This window comes from Aquarana catesbeiana, linkage group LG02 (assembly GCF_042186555.1).
Source record: "Aquarana catesbeiana isolate 2022-GZ linkage group LG02, ASM4218655v1, whole genome shotgun sequence".
In the NCBI taxonomy this organism is placed as follows: domain Eukaryota; kingdom Metazoa; phylum Chordata; class Amphibia; order Anura; family Ranidae; genus Aquarana; species Aquarana catesbeiana.
Genome location: NC_133325.1, coordinates 378,472,104 through 378,499,613, shown reverse-complemented (window position 1 = coordinate 378,499,613; position 27,510 = coordinate 378,472,104). Strand labels below are relative to the sequence as shown.

The window sequence follows — 27,510 nt, the reverse complement described above, 5'->3', positions numbered from 1 at the left end:
TATATTGAAAAATGACTCCCGATATCATTACATTAAAAAATGACTCCCGATATTGTTACATTGAAAAATGACTCCCGATATTGTTACATTGAAAAATGACTCCCGATATTGTTACATTGAAAAATGACTCCCGATATTGTTACATTGAAAAATGACTCCTGATATCATTACATTGAAAAATGACTCCCAATATAGTTACATTGAAAAATGACTCCCGATATCGTTACATTGAAAAATAACTACCCATATTGTTACATTGAAAAATAACTCCCAATATTGTCACATTAAAAAATGACTCCCCATATTGTCACATTAAAAAATGACTCCCAATATTGTTACATTGAAAAGTGACTCCTGATATTGTTACATTGAAAAATGACTCCCCATATCGTCACATTAAAAAATGACTCCCAATATTGTTACATTGAAAAATGACTCCCGATATCGTTACATTGAAAAATGACTCCCAATATTGTTACATTGAAAAATGACTCCCGATATCATTACATTGAAAAATGACTCCCGATATTGTTACATTGAAAAATGACTCCCAATATTGTTACATTGAAAACTGCCTCCCAATAATGTTACATTGAAAAATGACTCCCCATATTGTTACATTGAAAAATTACTCCTGATATTGTTACATTGAAAAATGACTCCCGATATAGTTACATTGAAAAATGACTCCCGATATTGTTACATTGAAAAATAACTACCCATATTGTTACATTGAAAAATAACTCCCGATATTGTCACATTGAAAAATGGCTCCCCATATTGTCACATTGAAAAATGACTCCCCATATCGTCACATTAAAAAATGACTCCCAATATTGTTACATTGAAAAGTGACTCCTGATATTGTTACATTGAAAAATGACTCCCCATATTGTCACATTGAAAAATGACTCCCCATATTGTTACATTGAAAAATGACTCCCCATACCGTCACATTAAAAAATGACTCCCAATATTGTTACATTGAAAAATGACTCCCGATATCGTTACATTGAAAAATGACTCCCGATATTGTTACATTGAAAAATGACTCCTGATATTGTTACATTGAAAACTGCCTCCTAATAATGTTACATTGAAAAATGACTCCCCATATCGTCACATTAAAAAATGACTCCCAATATTGTTACATTGAAAAATGACTCCCGATATTGTTACATTGAAAAATGACTCCCGATATTGTTACATTGAAAAATGACTCCCAATAATGTTACATTGAAAAATGACTCCCCATATTGTTACATTGAAAAATGACTCCTGATATTGTTACATTGAAAAATGACTCCCAATATAGTTACATTGAAAAATGACTCCCGATATCGTTACATTGAAAAATGACTCCCCATATCGTCACATTAAAAAATGACTCCCAATATTGTTACATTGAAAAGTGACTCCTGATATTGTTACATTGAAAAATGACTCCCTATATTGTCACATTGAAAAATGACTCCCAATATTGTTACATTGAAAAATGACTCCTGATATTGTTAAATTGAAAAATGAATCCTGATATCGTTACATTGAAAAATGACTCCCGATATAGTTACATTCAATATTGTTACATTGGGACATCAAAATGTCTTTGATCCCACTGACAGTCCAGAGGAGAGAAGTAGCAGTAGCATGGGAACATTTCCAAAGTGAGCATTTCTAAACATCTCTCGCTATGTTTACAAACTAGTAAGCACAAAGGAACAATGTTTGAGTACAAGATTGACATAACTGTGAAGGAGCTCTGTGTGGTCTCTCCAGAACACAGCAATCTGGACGTGTCTACCAGAGACATATGTGGGTGGGGGATACCTGACATGTTATGGAGATTACAAGATTTCCAGATCTACAATATAATGAAATGAGAATAACATTTGTTGGGCTCTATAAACACGATCAAACTGACTCCTGTGACCACAGAGAAATGCATACCCATTCTTCAAAATGCAGCATGCAGACCACTAATGGACACTTTGCTCTTCTTGCTTGCAACCTCAACTTTAAAGGAAATCTGTGCTGAGAGAGATCCATGGGCTGGTTGTAGAGAGCTCATAGTCACTTTGTGTTCCTGAGAGGTCACTGATATGAAACAAACACGCTGATTAGAATTCCAGGTCAGTAATCAGCCAAGCAACACAAATTTTCAACAATGGCTGCTTCTATATTTCTCATACAAAAGGTTTCCCTTAAAAAGAAATCAGGTGACAGTATTTCCATATATATATATATATATATATATATATATATATATATATATATATATATATATATGTGTGTCTTTATGAATGCTAGTGTTTGCCAAGTACCTCCTGGTGCAGGCATCTGATCTTAAAGGAATTGTAAAGTCTCAGGGTTTTTCACCTTAATACATTCTATGCATTAAAGCGGTGTTCCACCTGCAAATTTTATTTTTTTAAAATTCAGCAGCAACAAACACTGTAGCTGCTGACTTTTAATAAGGACGCTTACCTATCCAGGGAGCTTGCGATGTCGGCCCCCCGAGGCTGATCCGTCCATCGGATCGGGTGCAGGCGCCCGATTCTAATTAAGGGAAAGCGGCAGTGGAGCATTGCAGCTTCACTGCCCGCTTCCTACTGCGCATGCAAGAGTCGAGCGGCGCTTTGTGAATGGCTAGCTGTCTTCTGGGTCAGGTCCCAGAAGACATCATGGGGGGGGGGGGCTCGCCGAAGCAGCGGATATGACGTCCTGTGCCGCAGACCGGATAGATCGGAAGTACAGGCTGTATTTCATAAAATGGTAAGTTAGAAGAAAGAACATTTTTTTGAACTAGCCAAAAACGAGGGGTGGAGAGGTGGTCTTTCATTTAAGACCACCTCTCAAAAGTGGGTGGAACTCTGCTTTAAGCCATTGCCTCCCACTGCTGTCAATCAAATCCAGTGACACAGGAGCGGAGGGGCGGAGCCGAGTCCTTCTGTCTATGTCAATGGACACAGCAGCGGTACTCAGGAGCACGCCCGCATGAGTGCCCCCTTGGAAAGTGGCTCTCTGTGGGGGCACTCGCCAAAGAGGAGGAGCCAGGAACGCCGCCGGGGGACCCCAGAAAAGGAGGATTGAGGCCACTCTGTGCAAAACCCTTGCACAGAGCAGTTAAGTATGACATGTTTGTTATTTAGAAAAAAAAAAAAAAAGAACCTTTACAATCACTTTAAAATGATAATAAGTCTTATGCCCTCTACACACGATCAGACTTTCCGACAACAAAACCACGGATTTTAGTTCGAAGGTTGTTGGCTCAAACTTGTCTTGCATACACACGGTCACACAAATGTTGGCCAACAATTACGAATGTAGTGACGTACAAGACGTACGGCGTGCCGATAAAAAAGAAGTTCAATAGTCATGCGCCACCCTTTGGGCTCCTTCTGCTAATGTTGTGTTTGGTGAGCATTGATTCTGAGCATGAGTGGACTTTTGTGCGACTGACTTGTGTACAAACGATCGGAAATTCCGACAACAAAATTTGTTGGCGGAAAATTTGAGAATCTGCTAGCCAACATTTGTCCGCCAACAAATGTTCGATGGAGCATACACACGGTCGGACTTTCCGTCAACAAGCTCCCATCCAACATTTGTTTTGGAAAATCTGATCGTGTGTATGGGACATTATGCCCACGGGCGTTATAAAAAAACGAGCTGTAAAGCTAGTACCGACGCCAGGAAAAAAAGCAGCATTAAAAACACGATTTCATCAGCGTTTTGCATTGGCGTCCTTGCGAGTTCAGCCGCGCTAGCTTTCAGTCGCGTTTCTCTGCCTCTATTCAAAATCAGTGGCTACCTATGGGAGTCCATTGACTTGAATAGACGTCACACCAGAAGTCGGATCATGATGATCCGACTTGCAGAGCGACTTGTGTGTGGAGGATCTTGAAGGGGAACCCCCACCAAAATGAAAAAAATTTGGCATGGGGTCCCCCCCCAAAATCCATACCAGACTCTTATTCGAGCACACAGCCCGACAGGTCAGGAAAAAGGGGGGGGGACGAGCGAGCGCCCCCCTCCTGTACCATACTAGCCAACATGCCCTCAACATAGGGGGGTGGGTGCTTTGAGGCAGGGGGGTCCCTGCGCCCCCCACCCCAAAGCACCTTGTCCACATGTTGATGAGGACAAGGGCCTCTTCCCGACAACCCTGGCCGTTGGTTCTCGGGGTCTGTGGGGGGGCTTATCGGAATCTGGAATGCCACTTTTAACAAGGGGGCCCCCAGATCCCGGCCCCCCACCCTTTGTGAATGAGTAGGGGTACATTGTACCCCTACTCATTCACCTAAAGCAAAAAGTGTCAAAAATAAACACAGTACACAGGTTTTTAAAGTATTTTATTAAGGCAGCTCCCGCGCCTCTTCCTATATCTTCTTCCCTCCTCGGTTCTTCTCCCTCTTCTGGCGAACGTTTTCTCCCTCTGCTGGTCCTTCTCCCTCTCCGGTTCTTCCCCTCTCTCTGCTGTCTTCTCGCTATTTTCTTGGGTCTTCTCCGTTGTCTTTTTGCCGGGTCTTCTCCACTGTCTTCTCCCTCCGTTCTTCTTCCGAAGTTGACTCAACGCGATCTCCCAGTGTAATGCTGGGTCCGCCGTGTGCAATGACTTATATTAGCATGGGGCGGGCAACACGCTGATGTCATCCAGAGGCCCCACCCCTTGTGACGTCATCGTCCCAATCATGCATTGGCGATGACGTCACAAGGGGTGGGGCCTCTGGATGACGTCAGTGTGTGGCCCTGCCCCATGCCAATATAAGTCATTGCACACGGCAGACCCAGCATTACACCGGGAGATCGCGTTGAGTCAACATCATAAGAAGAACTGAGGTAGAAGACAGCGGAGAAGACCCGGCAAAAGAGCAAGAAGACAGAGGAGAAGACCCGGCAAAAGAGCAAGAAGACAGAGGAGAAGACCCGGCAACAGACCAAGAAGACAGCGGAGAGAGAAGACAGCGCAGAGAGGAGGAGAACCGCAAAGGGAGAAGACGTTGCCAGAAGAGAGAGAAGAGCCGAGGAGAGAAGAAGAAATAGGAAGAGACGCCAGAGCTTCCTTAATAAAATACTTTAAAATACTGTGTACAGTGTTTATTTTTGACACTTTGTTTTAGGTGAATGGGCAGGGGTTTCCCTTCAAGATCCTTCGCATACAAGTCATCATGATCCGACTTCTGGTGCAACTTCTATTCAAATCAATAAGCTCCCATAGGGAACCATTGATTTTGAATAGAGGCAGAGAAACGTCTGACGAGGCTTAACGCTCTGTATACAGCAGTAAGCTGCGTTTAACAGCTTTTACCGACATCTGGCAGCTTTTTACAGCTCTAGCGCTGGAGCCTCAGAATGCGCTGGTCCTGGGGTTTTTTTTGGAGCTTAAAAACGCCTATGCCACTTACAGCTCAAAAATGTCTGTGTGGGTATGAGGCCATTGAATAACATGGAGAGGCGTTTTTAAGCTGTAAAAAATGCTCCTAAATGCGGCTGTAAAAACGACCATGGGCATGAGGTCTAAAGGTTTTTTTTTTTTTTTAATTAAAATAACAAACATGTCATAGTAAACTGCTCTGTGCAATAATTTTGCACTGAGCAGACCTGATCCTCCTCTTCTGGGGTCTCCTGCAACTGCTCCTAGCTCCCCGGCCCCCCACCACGCTGTTTGCATCTATTCAGACACACAGCCCGACCCCACTCTCTGCTCACAGGTTTTGACTGACAGCAGTAGTGTACAATAACTCCTGCTTCTCTCAGCCAAGCCTATGAGAGCAGGGAGAGGGGAGAAGAGCTTCTGCAGACATACACAGTGCTAGATATAGGGTGAGTATTTGAGTATTTGGAGGGGCAGGGGGAGCTACTTTTAAAAGTTAGGTTTTTTTTACCTTAATGCAGAGAATGCAATAAGGTAAAAAAAAAACTTTTACCTTTACAACCACTTTAAGGCTGCTATATTAGATACAGAGAGAGCTTTTAGCAGTGGTGGCCTTTCCATTAGGCCCGCCCCCCACCGGACTCATTGATTTCAATGGGGTTTTTTCTTCTTTTTTATTTAGAAGCACGTGATTAGAGCCAGAGGCTCGAATTGGCTTAAAAAAAGGGTGGGCTTGGGGTGCAGAGAATTAATAATCACTAGTGTCTTCCTGCTTCTCCTCCCAGTCAATCAGGAAGCGGATCCTAAGACCCAATTGGCCAAGAGGAGAAGCGACTGTATTTACCGGGCAGGGCGGAGGATGACGGGGAGATCCGAGAGATGGCCGCACCCTGCATCGGCACCAACACAGAGCCCACCATGTGAGTACCACCTGCAATATGACCAGTAGATGGAGCTGATGATAATGGGAAAGTGATGTATTAAAGCTGAACTATACTCACCTTGGCTCCAGCGATGGTAGCGTCTTGGAGCTCCCCCCCAGCCGCTGACATCTTCTAGTGGCCGGCTTCTGGGAATCGAGTGGACCGGGGATCCACATTTACTGGCCGGCTGATACAACATCATTCCTGCGCATACGCAGGACTGCAGTCAGCTTTGGCATTGCCAAATTTCTACAGTGGACTGTGCGTGCATGGATGGACAGGCAGGTGGGTATCTTCTGCAATAAACATCCTGCCTGTTTGCCCATTTTTGTTTTGTACATAAAGTTCCACTTTAAGCTAAATATGGTCACAACTCATGGCAGCTGGTTGAATGCTTGTGAAAGTCGTCCAGTAATTTTTTTTTTATAAATAGACCCTGAAGTGTATCAGATAAAAGTTCTTCTATTCTTCTGTACTTATACAGGAAATATTATGAAGTTATATTAGTGTATCAGATGCAGGATATATATACAGTGAGGCAAAAAAAGTATTTGATCCCTTGCTGATTTTGTACATTTGCCCACTGATAAAGAAATGATCAGTCTATAATTTTAATGGTAGGTTTATTTTAACGGGGAGAGACAGAATAACAACAAAAAAATCCAGAAAAATGCATTTCAAAAAAGTTATAAATTGATATTCATTTTAATGAGTGAAATAAGCATTTGATCCCCTATCAACCAGCAAGATTTCTGGCTCCCAGGTATCTTCTATACAGGTAACAAGCTGAGATTAGGAGCACTCTCCAAAAGGGAGTGCTCCAAATCTCAGCTTGTTACCTGTATAAAAGACACCTGTCCATAGAAGCAGTCAATCAATCAATCGGATTCCAATCTCTCCACAATGGCCAAGACCAAAGAACTGTCCAAGGATGTCAGGGACAAGATCGTTAACCTACACAAGGCTGGAATGGGCTACAAAACTATCACCAAGCAGCTTGGTGAGAGGGTGACAACAGTTGGTGCAATTATTCGCAAATGAAAGAAACACAAAATAACTGTCAATCTCCCTCAGTCTGGGGCTCCATGCAAGGTCTCACCTCATGGAGTTTTAATGATCATATGAATGGTGAGGAGTCAGCCCAGAACTACACGGTAGAATCTTGTCAATGATCTCAAGGCAGCTGGGACTGAAATCCTGCAGCACCCGTAAGGTCCCCCTGCTCAAGAAAGCACATGTACAGGCCGTCTGAAGTTTGCTAATGAACATCTGAATGATTTAGAGGAGAACTGGGTAAAAGTGTTGTGGTCAGATGAGACCAAAATCGAGCTCTTTGGCATCAACTCAACTTGCCATGTTTGGAGGAGGACAGCTGCCTATGACCCCAAGAACACCATCTCCACTGTCAAACGTGGAGGTGGAAACATTATGCTTTGGGGGTGGTTTTCTGGTGAAAGGGGACAGGACAACTTCACCGTATCAAACTGACGATGGACGGGGCCAACATATGCCGTCAAATCTTGGGTGAGAACCTCCTTCCCTCAGCCCCGGTATTGAAAATGGGTCCTGGATGGGTATTCCAGCATGACAATGTCCCAAAACACAAAGCCAAGGCAACAAAGGAGTGGCTCATGCAGAAGCACATTAAGGTCCTGGAGTGGCCTAGCCAGTCCCCAGACCTTAATCTCATAGAAAATATGTGGAGGGAGCTGAAGGTTCGAGTTACCAAAAGTCAGCCTCAAAACCTTAATGACTTGGAGAGGATCTGCAAGGAGAAGTGGGACAAAATCCCTCCTGAGATGTATGCAAACCCAGTGGCCAACTACAAGAAACGTCTGACCTCTGTGATTGCCAACAAGGATTTTCCCACCAAGTACTAAGTCATGTTTTACGAAGGGGTCAAATACTTATTTCACTCATTAAAATGCAAATCAATGTGTAACTTTTTTGAAATGTGTTTTTCTGGATTTTTTTGTTGTTATTCTCTCTCACTGTTAAAATAAACATACTATTAAAATTATAGACTGATCATTTCTTTGTAAGTGGACAAACGTTTTCCTCATTAATGTACACACAGCACCCCACATTGACAGAAAAACACAGAATTGTTGACATTTTTGCAGATTTATTAACCCCTTCCCGCCGAACGTACGCAGATCTGCATACTCGGCTTTCCGGGGTTATACCGGGATGATGCCCGCAGCTGCAGGCATCATCCCGGTACCGTTGTTTACAGGGGGCGATCGGCTACCCGTGTATAACAACCGATGCGGCTAAAAGCCGCTCGGTTGTTATACCGGAGGAGCGGGAGGGGAAATCCCCCCCCTCCCGCCGCTGTTACCGGGCCTCCCGTGCGATCGGGAGGCCCAGTGTCCAATCGGGTACCTTCGGCGGCTGGGGGCGGGCTGGAACGAAGCTGTGAGTGGCTTCGTTCCAGCCTTCTTGTTGTAAACGCGGAAGCGACGTCATGACGTCACTTCCCGTTTACTCGGCTGCCAATGGCGCTGAATTTAACAAAGTACATAGTATTCAGAATCGCCGTTTTCGGCGATCTGAATACTTTGCAGTGCAGAGGAGGGATCGGGGGTCTTTTAGACCCCCGATCCCTCCATAAAGAGTACCTGTCACCACCTATTACTGTCACAAGGGATGTTTACATTCCTTGTGACAGCAATAAAAGTAAAAAAAAAAAATTTTTTTTTAAAACACAATTTATAAAGTAAAAAAATAAATAAAATAAATTAAAAAAAAAAAAAATAATGTTTTTAAAGTGCCCCTGTCCCCGCGAGCTCGCGCAGCGAAGAAAACGCATACGGAAGTCGCGCCCGCATATGTAAACGGTGTTCAAACCACACATGTGAGGTATCGCCGCGATCGTCAGAGCGAGAGCAATAATGCTAGCCCTAGACCTCCTCTGTAACTCAAACCTGGTAAACGTAAAAAAATTTTAAAGCGTCGCCTATGGAAATTCATAGGTACTGTAGTTTGTCGCCATTCCACGAGTGCGTGCAATTATAAAGGGTGACATGTTTGGTATCTATTTATACGGCGTAACATCATCTTTCACATTATACAAAAAAATTGGGGTACTTTACTGTTTGGATTTTTTAAAATTCATGAAAGTGTCCCTTTTCCAAAAATTTGCGTTTAAAACACCGCTGCACAAATACCGTGTGATAAAAAATATTGCAACAATCGCCATTTTATTCTCTAGATTCTCTGCTAAAAAAATATATATAATGTTTGGGAACTCTAAGTAATTTTCTAGCAAAAAATACGGATTTTAACTTGTAAACACCAAATTTCAAAAATAGGCTTAGTCATGAAAGGGTTAAAAAAGAAAAACTGAAATATCACATGGTCCTAAGTATTCAGACCCTTTGCTGTGACACTCATATATTTAACTCAGGTGCTGTCCATTTCTTCTGGTCATCCTTGAGATGGTTCTACACCTTCGTTTGAGTCCAGCTGTGTTTGATTATACTGATTGGACTTGATTAGGAAAGCCACACACCTGTCTATATAAGACCTTACAGCTCACAGTGCATGTCAGAGCAAATGAGAATCATGAGGTCAAAGGAACTGCCTGAAGAGCTCAGAGACAGAATTGTGGCAAGGCACAGATCTGGCCAAGGTTACAAAAAAAAAATTCTGCTGCACTTAAGGTACCTAAGAGCACAGTGGCCTCCATAATCCTTAAATGGAAGATGTTTGGGATGTCCAGAACCCTTCCTAGAGCTGGCCGTCCGGCCAAACTGAGCTGTCGGGGGAGAAGAGCCTTGGTGAGAGAGGTAAAGAAGAGTCCAAAGATCACTGTGGCTGAGCTCCAGAGATGCAGTCGGGAGATGGGAGAAAGTTGTAGAAAGTCAACCATCACTGCAGCCCTCCACCAGTCGGGGCTTTATGGCAGAGTGGCCCGACGGAAGCCACTCCTCAGTGCAAGACACATGAAAGCCCGCATGGAGTTTGCTAAAAAACACCTGAAGGACTCCAAGATGGTGAGAAATAAGATTCTCTGGTCTGATGAGACCAAGATAGAACTTTTTAGCCTTAATTCTAAGCGGTATGCGTGGAGAAAACCAAGCACTGCTCATCACCTGTCCAATACAGTCCCAACAGTGAAGCATGGTGGTGGCAGCATCATGCTGTGGGGGTGTTTTTCAGCTGCAGGGACAGGACGACTGGTTGCAATCGAGGGAAAGATGAATGCGGCCAAGTACAGGGATATCCTGGACAAAAACCTTCTCCAGAGTGCTCAGGACTAGGGATGAGCTCCGGCGTGTTCGCATGGCGCACGTGCCGAGCCCGCCAGGAAGTCGGCACGGCGCAGCGCTAATCACAAGCAGTGAGACATTTCCCGATCTCTGCAGCCGCACATCGGGAAATGTCTCACTGCTTGTGATTAGCGCTGCCCCGTGCCGACTTCCTGGCGGGCTCGGCACGTGCGCCATGCGAACACGCCGGAGCTCATCCCTACTCAGGACCTCAGACTGGGCCGAAGGTTTACCTTCCAACAAGATAATGACACTAAGCACACAGCTAAAATAACGAAGGAGTGGCTTCACAACAACTCTGTGACTGTTCTTGAATGGCCCAGCCAGAGCCCTGACTTTAACCCAATTGAGCATCTCTGGAGAGACCTAAAAATGGCTGTCCACCAACGTTTACCATCCAACCTGACAGAACTGGAGAGGATCTGCAAGGAGGAATGGCAGAGGATCCCCAAATCCAGGTGTGAAAAACTTGTTGCATCTTTCCCAAAAAGACTCATGGCTGTATTAGAACAAAAGGGTGCTTCTACTAAATACTGAGCAAAGGGTCTGAATACTTAGGACCATGTGATATTTCAGTTTTTCTTTTTTAATAAATCTGCAAAAATGTCAAGAATTCTGTGTTTTTCTGTCAATATGGGGTGCTGTGTGTACATTAATGAGGAAAAAAAAATGAACTTAAATGATTTTAGCAAATGGCTGCAATTTAACAAAGAGCGAAAAATTTAAGGGGGTCTGAATACTTTCCGTCCCCACTATATATATATATATATATATATATATATATATATATATATATATATATATATATATATATATAGTAGTGGGGTGCCTGTAAAACAAGTTAAAATTTACAGGAAAAGTGAATGATGGGGATATATGTTCCTCCACGGATTCTTTGATTGGCAATGTAAGATAATTCCAGTAAAGACTTCAGGGTAAAAAAGGATGGACTGGACTTTACCCTGTATTGGTAAAGTCTATTCCGGGGCTGGTTTTATAGAGATCCGGGTGGGACAGACTTCCAAGTCTGTGGACCGAAGTGTAAGGTTTTCTTTTTAGGTCTTGATTAAGGCAGCTGGTCCTAGCTCTCGGAGAGAGAGAGAGTGTGTTTACATGTGAGGAGACATCTAGGAGCATGGCTGCTCATCCCTGATGTTGGATATAAATGGTTTGCGTTTGTAAGGACGCTTACTACAAGACCAAGGACTGGTCAGTCTATAGACACAGTAAGACTTGGTAGAGCAGAAGTTTATTGTTGTTTGATTGCTGGAAGAGCTGGTGGTTTGAGGGACCAGTACCTGTAGCAGCAGTGCTGTTGAAGAGTAGCCAGGTGGGCTTGTATTTTCAATTGTGTCTGAATGACATTTAAACCCCTGCGTGGGATTCCTGAGTGAACTTTTGTTTCGTATTTATCATTTAATAAACACACACACACACACAATCTCTAAGAGGCCCCTTTCACACTAGGGCGATGGGGGCGTCGGCGGTAAAACGGCGCCGCTTTACCGTCGTTTTAGAGGCGGCATTCGGCCACTAGCGGTGCAGTTTTAACCCCCGCTGGCGGCCGAAAAAGGGTTAAAACCGCTCGCATAGCGCCGCTACAGCGCTGCCCCATTGATTTCAATGGGCAGGAGCGGTGTATACACCGCTCCTTCACCACTCCAAAGATGCTGTTTGCAGGAGTTTTTTTTCTCTCCTGCCAGCGCACTGCTTCAGTGTGAAAGCCCTCGGGCTTTCACACTGGAGAAACAGCAGCGGCAGTTTTAGGTCAGTTTGCAGGCGCTATTTTTAGCGCAATAACGCCTGCAAACCGCCCCACTGTGAAAGGGGCCTTAGGGGTAGAGAATAGGAAGGTTCTCTTAGGCTCGGTTCACACTGGGGCGACTTGGGATCCGACTTGTACGTCCTCAAGTCGCCCCAAGTCGCTCCAGAAATAGTTTCAATGGGAGTTAACGCTAGCGTCTTAATAGACACTACTGAAGTCGCTCCGACTTCAGAGCGTACTCCCTGTACTACTTTGATCTGACTTTGATCCGACTTCAGCCTATTGACTATCATTGAAGTCGGATCGCCGTCTCGCATGATCCGACTTCGGCATGCGACTTGTGCTCAAATGATCTTGAGGGGAACTCCGCGCCAAATTTTAAATAAAAATCCGGCATGGGTTCCCCCTCCAGGGGCATACCAGGCCCTTGGGTCTGGTATGGACCTTGAGGAGAACCCCCTACGCCGAAAAAACGGCGTGGGGGGTCCCCCCCAATCCATACCAGACCCTTATCCGAGCACGCAGCCCGGCCGGACAGGAATGGGGGTGGGGACGAGCGAGCGCCCCCCCCCCTCCTGAACCGTACCCGGCCGCATGCCCTCAACATGGGGGGTTTGGTGCCTTGGGGGAGGGGGGCGCGCTGCGGCCCCCCCCACCCCAAAGCACCTTGTCCCCATGTTGATGAGGACAAGGGCCTCTTCCCGACAACCCTGGCCGTTGGTTGTCGGGGTCTGCGGGCGGGGGGCTTATCGGAATCTGGGAGCCCCCTTTAATAAGGAGGCCCCCAGATCCCGGCCCCCCACCCTATGTGAATAGGTATGGGGTACATGGTACCCCTACCCATTCACCTAGGGAAAAAAGCGTCAATAAAAAACACAGTACACAGGTATTTAAAATAATTTATTAGGCAGCTCCGGGATCTTCTTCCGACTCCGGGGGTCTCTCCGGCGTCTTCTCCCGGTGTCCGCATCTTCTGCCGGCTCCACCGCTATCTTCTGGCGCTCTTTTGCCAGCGGTGGTCCGGACCTCTGGATCATCTTCTTCCCTCTTCTCTTCCAGAGATGTTGACACGACGCTCTCCCCAGCCAGAATGGTTTCTGTGCGCTCTGCAAGGGACTTATATAGGCGGTGACCCCGTCCCCTTATGCCATAACAGTCCCTGGGCATGCTGGGTCTGTGACGTTTTAGGAGGCGTGGTCACCGGGTGATGACCACGCCCCCTTATGACGGCACAGCCCCAGCATGCCCTGGGACAGTGACCTCATAAGGGGGCGGGGTCACCCCCTATATAAGTCCGTTGCGAAGCGTTCAGAGACCATTCCAGCTGGAGAGAGCGTCGTGTCAACATCTCTGGAAGAAAAGAAGAAGGCAGAAGTCCGGACCACGGCTAGCAATTGAGCTGCAGAAGATAGCGGAGGAGCCGGCAGAAGATGCGGACACCGGGAGGAGACGGCGGAGAGACCCCCGAAGTCGGAAGAGGACCCCCGAAGTCGGAAGAAGATCCCGGAGCTGCCTAATAAATTATTTTAAAAAACCTGTGTACTGTTTGTTTTATTGACGCTTTTTTCCCCTAGGTGAATGGGTAGGGGTACCATGTACCCCATACTCATTCACATAGGGTGGGGGGCCGGGATCTGGGGGCCCCCTTATTAAAGGGGGCTCCCAAATTCCGATAAGCCCCCCGCCCGCAGACCCCGACAACCAACGGCCAGGGTTGTCGGGAAGAGGCCCTTGTCCTCATCAACATGGGGACAAGGTGCTTTGGGGTGGGGGGGCCGCAGCGCGCCCCCCTCCCCCAAGGCACCAACCCCCCCATGTTGAGGGCATGCGGCCTGGTACGGTTCAGGAGGGGGGGGGCGCTCGCTCGTCCCCACCCCCATTCCTGTCCGGCCGGGCTGCGTGCTCGGATAAGGGTCTGGTATGGATTGGGGGGACCCCCCACGCCGTCCTTTCGGCGTAGGGGGGTTCCCCTCAAGATCCATACCGGACCCAAGGGCCTGGTATGCCCCTGGGGGGAACCCATGTCGGATTTTTATTTAAAATTTGGCGCGGAGTTCCCCCTAAAGATTCATACCAAACACAGTGGCGGGGATCCAAGTCGGATCCCCGTTCATTGAAAGTCGGATCCACAAGTCGTGTTGAAGTCGGGTTGAAGTCGCGTTGCAAAGTCGCGTTGAAGTCGTGTTGCCCCTGTGTGAATTGAGCCTAAGTGTATCAGATACTGGTAGTGCTGTATGTGTAGAGTGGGCACTTAATTACCTTAATCTGATAGAACTCCATAAGCGTGTGTATAGAGGGAATTATACATTGCCTGGATGTCACAGAACACCTTCCTATCATGTACCCCTTACATCTCCTGCATAATATTGTATGCATGTGATAGAGCTTCCTTCTTAGCCTGTACCTCCTATAAGTAGATAATGGGAAGGTGATGTATCAAATCCCCAATAGTACCCAGTGTCTTCTATCTTTTATATACAGGAGATATTATGGGGTAGATGATAGGAGGATGTATCAGGTCCTAGTAGTATAGAATGTTCTCTATACATACAGGAGATATTAGGGGTAGATGGTAGGAGGAGGATGTATCGGATCCTAGTAGTATAGAATGTTCTCTATACATACAGGAGATATTAGGGGTAGATGGTAGGAGGAGGATGTATCAGATCCTAGTAGTATATAGTGTTCTCTATACATACAGGAGATATTAGGGGTAGATGGTAGGAGGAGGATGTATCGGATCCTAGTAGTATATAGTGTTCTCTATACATACAGGAAATATTAGGGGTAGATGGTAGGAGGATGTATCAGATCCTAGTAGTATATAGTGTTCTCTATACATACAGGAGATATTAGGGGTAGATGGTAGGAGGAGGATGTATCAGATCCTAGTAGTATATAGTGTTCTCTATACATACAGGAGATATTAGGGGTAGATGGTAGGAGGAGGATGTATCAGATCCCAGTAGTATAGAATGTTCTCTATACATACAGGAGATATTAGGGGTAGATGGTAGGAGGAGGATGTATCAGATCCTAGTAGTATATAGTGTTCTCTATACATACAGGAGATATTAGGGGTAGATGGTAGGAGGAGGATGTATCAGATCCTAGTAGTATAGAATGTTCTCTATACATACAGGAGATATTAGGGGTAGATGGTAGGAGGAGGATGTATCAGATCCTAGTAGTATATAGTGTTCTCTATACATACAGGAGATATTAGGGGTAGATGGTAGGAGGAGGATGTATCGGATCCTAGTAGTATATAGTGTTCTCTATACATACAGGAAATATTAGGGGTAGATGGTAGGAGGATGTATCAGATCCTAGTAGTATATAGTGTTCTCTATACATACAGGAGATATTAGGGGTAGATGGTAGGAGGAGGATGTATCAGATCCTAGTAGTATATAGTGTTCTCTATACATACAGGAGATATTAGGGGTAGATGGTAGGAGGAGGATGTATCAGATCCCAGTAGTATAGAATGTTCTCTATACATACAGGAGATATTAGGGGTAGATGGTAGGAGGAGGATGTATCAGATCCTAGTAGTATAGAATGTTCTCTATACATACAGGAGATATTAGGGGTAGATGGTAGGAGGAGGATGTATCAGATCCTAGTAGTATATAGTGTTCTCTATACATACAGGAGATATTAGGGGTAGATGTAGGGCCGAAACAACTAATCGATTAATCGACAACTAATCGATTATGAAATTAATCGATTATGAAAATAGTAATCGATTAATCGGCTAGTAACATAATGGGGTTAAAAAAGCTAAAATTAGCCCTATATAGTACAAAAAGAGCAAATAATCTCTACTGTAAATATTACTTTCACTGTTGCAAAGTAAAAAAAACTAAGGGCTATTTTTTTTTTTTTTTAACTCCATTATGTTACTAAATGTTTTAGGCCTGGTTCCCACCTATGTGTTTTTTGGTGTTTTTTGCGGAAATGCACTACAGTTCATTTAACATTCACATCTATGCTTTTTCAGCTTCTGTGTATTTGGAAAGGGTCGAGGACCTTTTTCAATGCAAAACGGTGCTTTTTTGGTTCAATATACTTCAATGGAGAAGCTGCAGAAAAGCATGTAATATTCCAGTTCTGTTTGAAAATCTGCAAAACAGTCTAGAACTTTTTTTTTTCTTTAAATAAAAAAAATTTATCTGAGTCTGATGATATTTACCAGATTCAACCTCTAATAGTATATAGAGTATATCTCTTCTGTCTGTTAGAGAGGATTAAAGATTTTACTCCCTAACCATATAGTTGGTTATTTATATTTACCCCTGCATATAAAAGATATTTAGGAATAAATTGCCTTTTTTAAACTTTACATATTAACTAAATTATACACCACACTTTATTTTAAGGTTATTAACCGATTAATCGATTAATCGAAACAATAATCGGCCAACTAATCGATTATGAAAATAATCGTTAGTTGCAGCCCTAGGTAGATGGTAGGAGGAGGATGTATCAGATCCTAGTAGTATAGAATGTTCTCTATACATACAAGAGATATTAGGGGTAGATGGTAGGAGGAGGATGTATCAGATCCTAGTAGTATATAGTGTTCTCTATACATACAGGAGATATTAGGGGTAGATGGTAGGAGGAGGATGTATCAGATCCTAGTAGTATAGAATGTTCTCTATACATACAGGAGATATTAGGGGTAGATGGTAGGAGGAGGATGTATCGGATCCTAGTAGTATATAGTGTTCTCTATACATACAGGAAATATTAGGGGTAGACGGTAGGAGGATGTATCAGATCCTAGTAGTATATAGTGTTCTCTATACATACAGGAGATATTAGGGGTAGATGGTAGGAGGAGGATGTATCAGATCCTAGTAGTATATAGTGTTCTCTATACATACAGGAGATATTAGGGGTAGATGGTAGGAGGAGGATGTATCAGATCCCAGTAGTATAGAATGTTCTCTATACATACAGGAGATATTAGGGGTAGATGGTAGGAGGAGGATGTATCAGATCCTAGTAGTATATAGTGTTCTCTATACATACAGGAGATATTAGGGGTAGATGGTAGGAGGAGGATGTATCAGATCCCAGTAGTATAGAATGTTCTCTATACATACAGGAGATATTAGGGGTAGATGGTAGGAGGAGGATGTATCAGATCCTAGTAGTATATAGTGTTCTCTATACATACAGGAGATATTAGGGGTAGATGGTAGGAGGAGGATGTATCGGATCCTAGTAGTATATAGTGTTCTCTATACATACAGGAGATATTAGGGGTAGATGGTAGGAGGAGGATGTATCGGATCCTAGTAGTATAGAATGTTCTCTATACATACAGGAGATATTAGGGGTAGATGGTAGGAGGAGGATGTATCGGATCCTAGTAGTACAGAATGTTCTCTATACATACAGGAGATATTAGGGGTAGATGGTAGGAGGAGGATGTATCGGATCCTAGTAGTATAGAATGTTCTCTATACATACAGGAGATATTAGGGGTAGATGGTAGGAGGAGGATGTATCAGATCCTAGTAGTATAGAATGTTCTCTATACATACAGGAGATATTAGGGGTAGATGGTAGGAGGAGGATGTATCGGATCCTAGTAGTATATAGTGTTCTCTATACATACAGGAAATATTAGGGGTAGATGGTAGGAGGATGTATCAGATCCTAGTAGTATATAGTGTTCTCTATACATACAGGAGATATTAGGGGTAGATGGTAGGAGGAGGATGTATCAGATCCTAGTAGTATATAGTGTTCTCTATACATACAGGAGATATTAGGGGTAGATGGTAGGAGGAGGATGTATCAGATCCCAGTAGTATAGAATGTTCTCTATACATACAGGAGATATTAGGGGTAGATGGTAGGAGGAGGATGTATCAGATCCTAGTAGTATATAGTGTTCTCTATACATACAGGAGATATTAGGGGTAGATGGTAGGAGGAGGATGTATCGGATCCTAGTAGTATATAGTGTTCTCTATACATACAGGAAATATTAGGGGTAGATGGTAGGAGGATGTATCAGATCCTAGTAGTATATAGTGTTCTCTATACATACAGGAGATATTAGGGGTAGATGGTAGGAGGAGGATGTATCGGATCTTAGTAGTATAGAATGTTCTCTATACATACAGGAGATATTAGGGGTAGATGGTAGGAAGAGGATGTATCGGATCCTAGTAGTACAGAATGTTCTCTATACATACAGGAGATATTAGGGGTAGATAGTAGGAGGAGGATGTATCGGATCCTAGTAGTATATAGTGTTCTCTATACATACAGGAAATATTAGGGGTAGATGGTAGGAGGATGTATCACATCCTAGTAGTATATAGTGTTCTCTATACATACAGGAGATATTAGGGGTAGATGGTAGGAGGAGGATGTATCGGATCTTAGTAGTATAGAATGTTCTCTATACATACAGGAGATATTAGGGGTAGATGGTAGGAGGAGGATGTATCGGATCCTAGTAGTACAGAATGTTCTCTATACATACAGGAGATATTAGGGGTAGATAGTAGGAGGAGGATGTATCGGATCCTAGTAGTATAGAATGTTCTCTATACATACAGGAGATATTAGGGGTAGATGGTAGGAGGAGGATGTATCAGATCCTAGTAGTATAGAATGTTCTCTATACATACAGGAGATATTAGGGGTAGATGGTAGAAGGAGGATGTATCAGATCCTAGTAGTATAGAATGTTCTCTATACATACAGGAGATATTAGGGGTAGATGGTAGGAGGAGGATGTATCAGATCCTAGTAGTATATAGTGTTCTCTATACATACAGGAGATATTAGGGGTAGATGGTAGGAGGAGGATGTATCAGATCCTAGTAGTATATAGTGTTCTCTATACATACAGGAGATATTAGGGGTAGATGGTAGGAGGAGGATGTATCAGATCCTGGATGATAGGTGCCGTGTCTATAACTCAGTAGACAAGTTGTGTATATGATAAGAGTGTGATGGGGTGCCGGGCCCTCCATCCCTGTCCCCCTGGGGTGTGTACAGTCCAAGCTCCAGATGTTGTCAGGGAGGAGGAGACAGATGTTCGGAGCAATCTCTTACCTGGCGCTGATGAGTGAGCAGTCCGCCTCCGACCAGGCAGGCAGGGCCAGGCGGGCACAGCGACTACACAGTAGGTAGAGTCCCGGGAAGAAGAGACATCCGGCAGCCAGTACATGCCACATCGTGCCTGCTAATACCACGACTGGTGCCCAAGTCCGGGAGCCGCCTGCCAACACCGCAGCCCGCCCAACCTGACGTCAGCGGCCCTCTAATCCGGCCCACCACCGCCGCACAAATGACACGACCACGCCTACCGCCTGTCAATCTCGGCTCACTCGTCTGACCACGCCTACTGGATGCCTGAGCGCTGCTCCGCGGTATGGTGCCGTGGGAGAGCTGAGTGCGGCTATAGAATGGTGATCTCAGCCGCTGATGGTCATGTACACGTATTGTGGGCTCAGTACAAGTCACGTCTGCTCTATTCAAGGTCACAGCACACAGTGTATGTGCCAGAGCATTATATGGATTTTCACACCCATCTAAAGCCAGAAGGGTACCTTGGGCATGTGATTTCCATTTTGTTATCAGTCAGGTGACATTTTTAGCTGTCATTGCTAAAAAATAAAGTCATGTCAAATAGTCATCAGCATTGGCAATCTATAGGTATGGTATGCGCAGGTTACTGCAATTCACGTTACATACATTGACACACATTGTGATGCCATTCAGAGCCATCGATGTTGTTTCTTGAGTGGGTGATATGGGACCCAGAGAAAATATATAGGCTGTATGCCATGGCAGATTGCTGATGAGACAAAAGTGCACAAACAGCAGGAAAGGCTTAATATAAGTGCATAGTGCACAGGGGTCAGAAATGTGTAATGCCCAAGGGGGCAAGAGTGTATAAAGCACAGAGATCAGGTGTCAGAAGTATGTAATACAGAGAGTACAAGGGTCAGGAGTGTATAATGCAGAAAGTAGGGGTCAGTAGTGTGTAATATGCAGACTACAGGGGTCAGGAGTGTGTAATGTACAGACTACAGGGGTCAAGAGTGAGTAATGTACAGACTACAGGGGTCAGGAGTGTGTAATGTACAGACTACAGGGGTCAGGACAGGGGCGGATCCAGAGTCTAGTCTCGGGAGGGGCACTGCCAGAAAATAAGGTGTTGGTTACGGAAATAAATTTAATGTATAATACAGAGGTCAGTAGGATGTAGGGCAGTGTAAGGGAACAATAGGGCAGAGGACAGGAGTTGAAAGAACAGAGGATAAGGGGTAAATAGGGTGGAAAACGGGGGACAACAGGGCAATTTACAGGGGTCAGTAGGATGAAGAGCAGTGTACAGAGGTCATTAGAATGTACGACAGTGTACAGGGATCAGTAGACCAAAGGACTATGTGTCACCGGGGGGGGGGGGGGGGTCAGAACGGCACACACCCAGGGCATACATTGGGGGGATCAGGAGGGCAAACACGGGGGAGGGGGGATCTGGAGGGCATTCACAGGGGGAATCTGGAGGGCATACACGGGGAGGGGGGGATCAGGAGGGCATACACGGGGGGGAGATCAGGAGGGCATCCACTGGGGGGGATCAGGAGGGCATACATAAGGGGCAATTCATGTTACATACATTGACACACATTGTGATGCCATTCAGAGCCATCGATGTTGTTTCCTGGGTGGGGGATATGGGACCCAGAGAAAATATATAAGTTGTATGCCGTGGCAGATTGCTGATGAGACAAAAGTGCACAAACAGCAGGAAAGGCTTAATATAAGTGCATAGTGCACAGGGGTCAGAAATGTGTAATGCTCAAGGGGACAAGAGTGTATAAAGCACAGAGATCAGGTGTCAGAAGTATGTAATACAGAGAGTACAAGGGTCAGGAGTGTATAATGCAGAAAGTAGGGGTCAGGAGTGTGTAATATGCAGACTGCAGGGGTCAGGAGTGTGTAATGTACAGACTACAGGGTTCAGGACAGGGACGGATCCAGAGTCTAGTCTCGGGAGGGGCACTGCCAGAAAATAAGGTGTTGCTTACGGAAATAAATTTAATGTATAATACAGAGGTCAGTAGGATGTAGGGCAGTGTAAGGGAACAGTAGGGCAGAGGACAGTAGTTGAAAGAACAGAGGATAAGGGGTAAATGGGGTGGAAAACAGGGGGCAACAGTGCAATGTACAGGGGTCAGTAGGATGAAGAGCAGTGTACAGAGGTCATTAGAATGTAGGACAGTGTACAGGGATCAGTAGACCAAAGGACTATGTGTCACCGGGGTGGGGGGGCCGGAACGGCACACGCCCAGGGCATACACTAGGGTGGTCAGGAGGGCATAAATGGGGGGGGGGGATCTGGAGGGCATACACGGGGAGGTGGGATCTGGAGGGCATACACGGGGAGGTGGGATCTGGAGGGCATACACGGGGGGGGATCTGGAGGGCATACACGGGGAGGTGGGATCTGGAGGGCATACACGGGGGGGGATCTGGAGGGCATACACAGGAGGGGATCTGGAGGGCATCCACTGGGGGGGATCAGGAGGGCATCCACTGGGGGTGGGGATCAGGAGGGCACACATCAGGGGCAGTCATAATGCTTTAACGAGTTCAATTTCTCACTGTGTCACATGAAAATAAGATGTAATCCCATTTGTCAGCTAACAACACCTCTATGCTAGGCTGCAGTAACTCAGCAGACTCAGCATAGAGGTGACTGTAAACTAATCCACAATGTACTCCTAGCAGAGCTCACCTCCAGGAACATACACTCGGCTCCCTCTGCTCAGCTGCTCACACCTCCCACTTCTAGAGGAGCGTGATCTCGGGGGGGGGGGGACATCCCCATCCCGCATACTCAAGCAGCAGCCTGCAGGAGAGAGGCTGAAAAACTGCTGGGGGAGGTACAAGGGGCGGAGAGTGCAGTCCCGAGGTTTCTAAGCAGTAATTCATGCTTGGAATGGTTGCGAGTTGTCCCAACCACGGCTCTGGTTACCCAGCGCACTCGGCCTCCGAGTCTGTAATATTTTCTCGGGGGGGGGGGGGGGCAATTGCCCTGTTGCCCCCCCTGGATCCGCCCCTGCGTCAGGAGTGTGTAATATACAGAGTGCAGGGGTCAGGAGTGTGTAATATACAGGGGTTAGGAGTGTGTAATGTACAGACTACAGGGGTCAGGGAGTGTGTAATATACAGAGTGCAGGGGGCAGGAGTGTGTAATATATAGAGTACAGGGGTCAGGAGGAGTGTATAATAAACAAAGTACAGGGGTCAGGAGGGTATAATGTACAGGGGTCAGGAGTGATTCAGATGCTGAGCATGTGGATGGCTGGGACCAAATTTCTTTTTACGGTTTAGCAACTGGGGTAGGGAAATTTGCATGCTAAAATCAGATGGTGGTGTACTGATAGCAGATTGGCTGCAAGTACTTGGGACACCTATTGCTATACCTTCATTCCTCTCAGTGCAGGTTTTTGAGAGGACTGGAGGTATAGTGGGGTTGGAGATCCCAGATGAGGAGCAAGGAGAAGTCCGCCTCTTTCTTTGATGTAGGTCTTTCAAGTGCTTTTTTGATAGGCTTATTAGGTTTAAACTTTGGTGTGCTTTCTGTTCTTCCCCTTCAGGTGTTTTCTATATTGGTATTCCCAAAATCTGATTGTGTGGGAGGAGTTTGTTTCCTTCTAAAGACCATCCCAATTTTTGATTGGTTAATTGTCTTTTTCTATTTCCTATATATACACACAACCAGATCTTCTTCATTTAGCTATGATTTAAGCACCATGGTCTGGTGTGAAATGCGTTAACTGCTTGTCATTGTCCCTTTTGTATATGAGGTTACTGTATTGGATTTTATTGCAACAATAAAGATGCCTTTAGCGGTGTGCGGCCATCCAAGATTTCTTCTCTTCTTCCAAGTTTGTGCAGAGCCAGCACCTGCGAACTCATCATAGGGTGGGTGTTTCCTAAGAGGTCTGGAGCTTTTTGGAGCAGCAATCCCTTTCTCTATATGGTCTTTCAAGTGCTGTTGCCAACGGACTGCATGGGAGGTCATCATATGTCTGGTCAAGCATGTGGTGCCCAAGCGGCTGCTGTTCTGGCAATGCATGACCTGGTTTAGACATAGGTTGCAAACAGCAACGGTGCTATCTGCTGCACACGTCTCAAAAAAGGCCCACACCAAAGAGCTTTTCAAAATCAGCAGGGAGTCTGCAGCGCCCTGCACCTGCAGAGCTCTGCGGTGTGCTGCAGTAGGGTGGCTGCCTTTAAGCTGCCCCCTAGAGGACATCCTGCCTTGTTGGAGTTGTGCCGCCACCTCCTCCTCCTCTTTTCTATCAGGCACCCAAGTAGAGTCAGTGACCTCATCATCCCCTCCTGCCTTTTCACTGGAGCAAACTTGGCAGTATGCTGCAGCTAGGGCAACACGACTACCAGTTTCTTGTCCTTCTGTGGCACCCCCTCTCTCTAGGCTCGCGTTACTCCCTACCTCAACCTGAGAACCAACATCGGAGCCTTCAAATCGCTGTGCATCTTCCAGCAGCATGTACCCAACACTGGGGTCGGATAGTTCGGGGGACTCCTTCATGCATGATGGGGCTACGGAAGGAGTGACGGTGGACAAGGAGCTGGTGGAATAGGCCGCTTTGGCAGCTACATTGGAACGCAAACTACTCTGAGCCTGGGTGACAGAGGATGAGGAGGATGAGGACAGCTTTGTTATCTACTTCGCCAACTCTTCTGAATTTTCTGGCTCAATAACACGGCCAGCAGCAGAAAAAAGGACAAGCATGCCCCACGGCCACCTGCAGAGGATGCACCATGTCCAGGACCAGCACTGTTGACTGTAGACACAGAGGCTGCTTGTCCTCTTTTAGTGGCCTGTGAGCGTCTGCCTCTCATTGGTGGCCTTCCGGACATGATGTATTTTTTGTTTTGCAACACCACACTACACTGTATTGTACTGTGTACACCACCAGAAGTGTAGTAGCCACTGCACTGTATTGTGTACTGTGTACACCACAAGAAAAGTAGTAGCAACTGTACTACGGCTGCACTGTATTGTGTACTGTGTACACCACCAGAAAATAGTAGCAGCTGTACTACAGCTGCACTGTATTGTGTACTGTGTACATCACCAGAAACGTAGTAGTAGAAGTGTATTAGAAATAGTACACCACGGTATGCACTGTAGATTTAGGCTACACTGGATGCAGAGTGTGTATGTGTGTGTGTATATATGTATGTATATATATATATGTATGTACTGTATATATATATATATATTATATATTCAAATACACTGCCACTAACTGAATAATCTGCCTGCTTAATCTAAAGCTACAGTATCTTTCCGTCCACACCAACACTACACAGGGCCAAACATCAAGCTCATCCCTACGGAGTACAGGGGTCAGGAGTGTGTAAGATACAGAGTACAGGGGTCAGGCGGGTGTAATGTGCAGAGTACAGGGGTCTGGAGGGTGTAATGTGCAGAGTACAGGGGTCAAGAGGGTGTAATATATATGCAGAGAGTAGAGGTCAGGAGTGTGTACTATATATAGTTCAGGGGTGTATAATGCAGAGAGTAGGGGTCAGGGGTGTATAATATAGAGTACAGGGTGTTCTGTCCACCAGATGTCTTGCTGATGTTTTATACCGGTTATTTGTACCTGTGTTGTAAATTTACATGCAAAATGTGTAATTTACTTAAGACAATCATATGTGGTGTGCAAGCTCCATCTAGCATTCCTTTTTGGTATTGCTGCAGTTCTGTTTATTTTATTGTATGTGTAATTAAGGAAGTTGTCAGCAAGCAGGGAATTCTGGGTAAAATCTTAACAGGAAGTGAACCAGCCACCATTCTTTTCAACACATTTCAGGAAGCAAATCATGTCTTTCGCAATCTATTGCCATCACTCCTTAGAGAACTTAAAAAGTAAGTTTTTACTATCACATCTTGTATTGTACATTGTTTTTTCTGCAATGTATGCTGTATTGTATGCAATATTATACTCATTGAAGTCTATTTCTGTTGTTTGTAGTTTCACCTGGCTTCTTCTAATAAAACTGAGATCAAAGAAATATGGTATCTACAGTTATTGGGATAAGAAGGTTTAGCTATCTGCTCCTTGAGACAGAACAGTAAAATTTTTAAGAAAGAGAGAAAAGTATTGTTGCGCTACTAAAAAATGTTTTCTCTTAAAAGTGTAAATCAGCAGCCAGCATCACCAGTATGATAACCGTATACAAAATGTGATAAAAAATTTTTAAGCTGACCTCTGAAGGGAAGATAAGCCGACTTCGGAAGTCTGTACAGCCTGGGGCTACGCAGTATCCATACAGTCAGAAGCCTTAAAGATACAGGCCTGCGGCAGGCGAAGCGAGCAGCCACGCTACACAGAGACGCGCTCTGTCAAGCAGCATCGACACTAGAACGGTCTCTATACAGCAAGACAGCTTCTTCCCCGCAGCCATGTCTCACAGTGGGACATCTTCCTGCAAAACACGTTCACGAGCAAGCTCATCTAAGTCATCTGTCGCAAATGCAGCAGCTATCGCCCGTTCAAAAGCCGAAGCAGCAAAAGCCAGGGCCGCATTTGCTGACCAAGAGTTGCAGATGAAAAAAGAAAAGGCCCGCCTTGATGCAGAAAAGGTGAGACGGGAGCAAGAGAGAGAGAAGGAAAGAGTACGCTTGGAGCAAGAGAGAGAGAGATGGAAAGAATACGCCTGGAAGAAGAGCTAGCCCAGCAGAAAGCATCACTGAAATTGCAGCAAGCTATCTTAGAAGCTGGCAGTAGAAAGAGACTCTGCTGCCACCACTGCAGGAGCAGAAGCTTTAGAAGCCGCTGTCTACGATGAGCCAAGAGTAGGCAGCAGCATACTGGGTCTCGAGGAGGACCAACAAGATTCTTTGCAACGCACGTCAGATTATGTCTACCAGCACTGGAACCCAAGCAGCATCCCACAACAAGAAATTTAAATATGACGTCAGTGAGTCACATCAAATAAAGCAGCAACAAGACGACCTGGGACCCCAGTGCTACAAGCAAGAAAAATCTGACAGAGTTCCATACTTCCCAGTTCCAACCAAACCAACTCCACAAGGTACCCAGCCTTCATACAAGCATCAAACACCAGTCTTCACTCCAAAGGTGTATGCAACGGGCCGGTACGAACTGCCAACCTTATGTAAGTTCGAACCCAGCGCTCCTAAACAAGAGACTTTTACCAGGTTTGCCTTTACACGGCACCACAATACACCAGCAGCCTACCCCTATGCCAGTCAGGCTACTGTAGACTTTGCCAAGTTCCTGGCCAAAAGAGAGTTAGTTACCCAAGGACTTGTCAAATTTAGTGATTGCCCTCAACACTACAGGGCGTGGCGATCCGCTTTCCGGAGTGTCATTCAAGGTCTAGATCTATCCTGCAGGGAACAGATAGAGTTCCTCGTAAAGTGGCTTGGCAATGATTCTGCTGAACATGCCAAAAGGATCAGAGACATTAATATAAACCATCCTAAAATAGGCCTTGCAAACATCTGGAACAGACTAGATAGATGTTATGACTCACCAGAGGCTATAGAGAGTACACTGTTTAAAAGGATAGAAGACTTCCCAAAAATACCTAGCAGAGGTTACCTAAGACTCAGAGAATTCAGTGACCTGTGTATGGAGTTACAAGTTGCTTAAGCAGAAGGAGACTTACTTGGCCTTTCTTATCTTGACTCTGTTAGAGGTATTAACTCCATAGCACAAAAACTTCCTTATGAGTTACACGAAAGATGGATTACTCATGGCTGTAACTACAAACGAAAACACAGTGTGCCTTTTCCACCCTTTAGTGAATTTGTGGACTTTGTAGACAGACAAGCAGGAATGAAAGATGACCCCAGCTTCATTTTTCCTGTGTCTTTTAGCACTTCTTCTGGCCCTAAACAACTCAGAGCTCCAGTAGCAGTGCACAAAACTAACATTTCTTCCCACAGATTTGCAGAGTCTTAGCCAGAGGATCAAGACAGCAACCCTACTAAGTTCTGCCCTCTACATAAGATGCCACATCCTCTTCAGAAATGCAGAGCCTTCAGGACAAAGACCATCCAGGATCGCAAAGCTTTCCTCAAAGAGAACAACATGTGTTACAAGTGCTGCT

The 27,510-nt window shown here is 45.1% G+C and overlaps 1 protein-coding gene across 1 annotated transcript in view; it reads right to left on the bottom strand.

The window, feature by feature from the left end:
• TLCD3A (TLC domain containing 3A) overlaps positions 1-19,660 on the bottom strand; it is a 97,969-nt gene extending 78,309 nt beyond the window's left edge. The window contains exon 1 of the mRNA XM_073615130.1: positions 19,429-19,660. Coding sequence (XP_073471231.1) covers positions 19,429-19,550 — 122 coding nt within the window. The 5' untranslated portion in view covers positions 19,551-19,660. The remainder of the gene's footprint in view (positions 1-19,428) is intronic.
• Between the last annotated feature and the right edge of the window lie 7,850 nt (positions 19,661-27,510).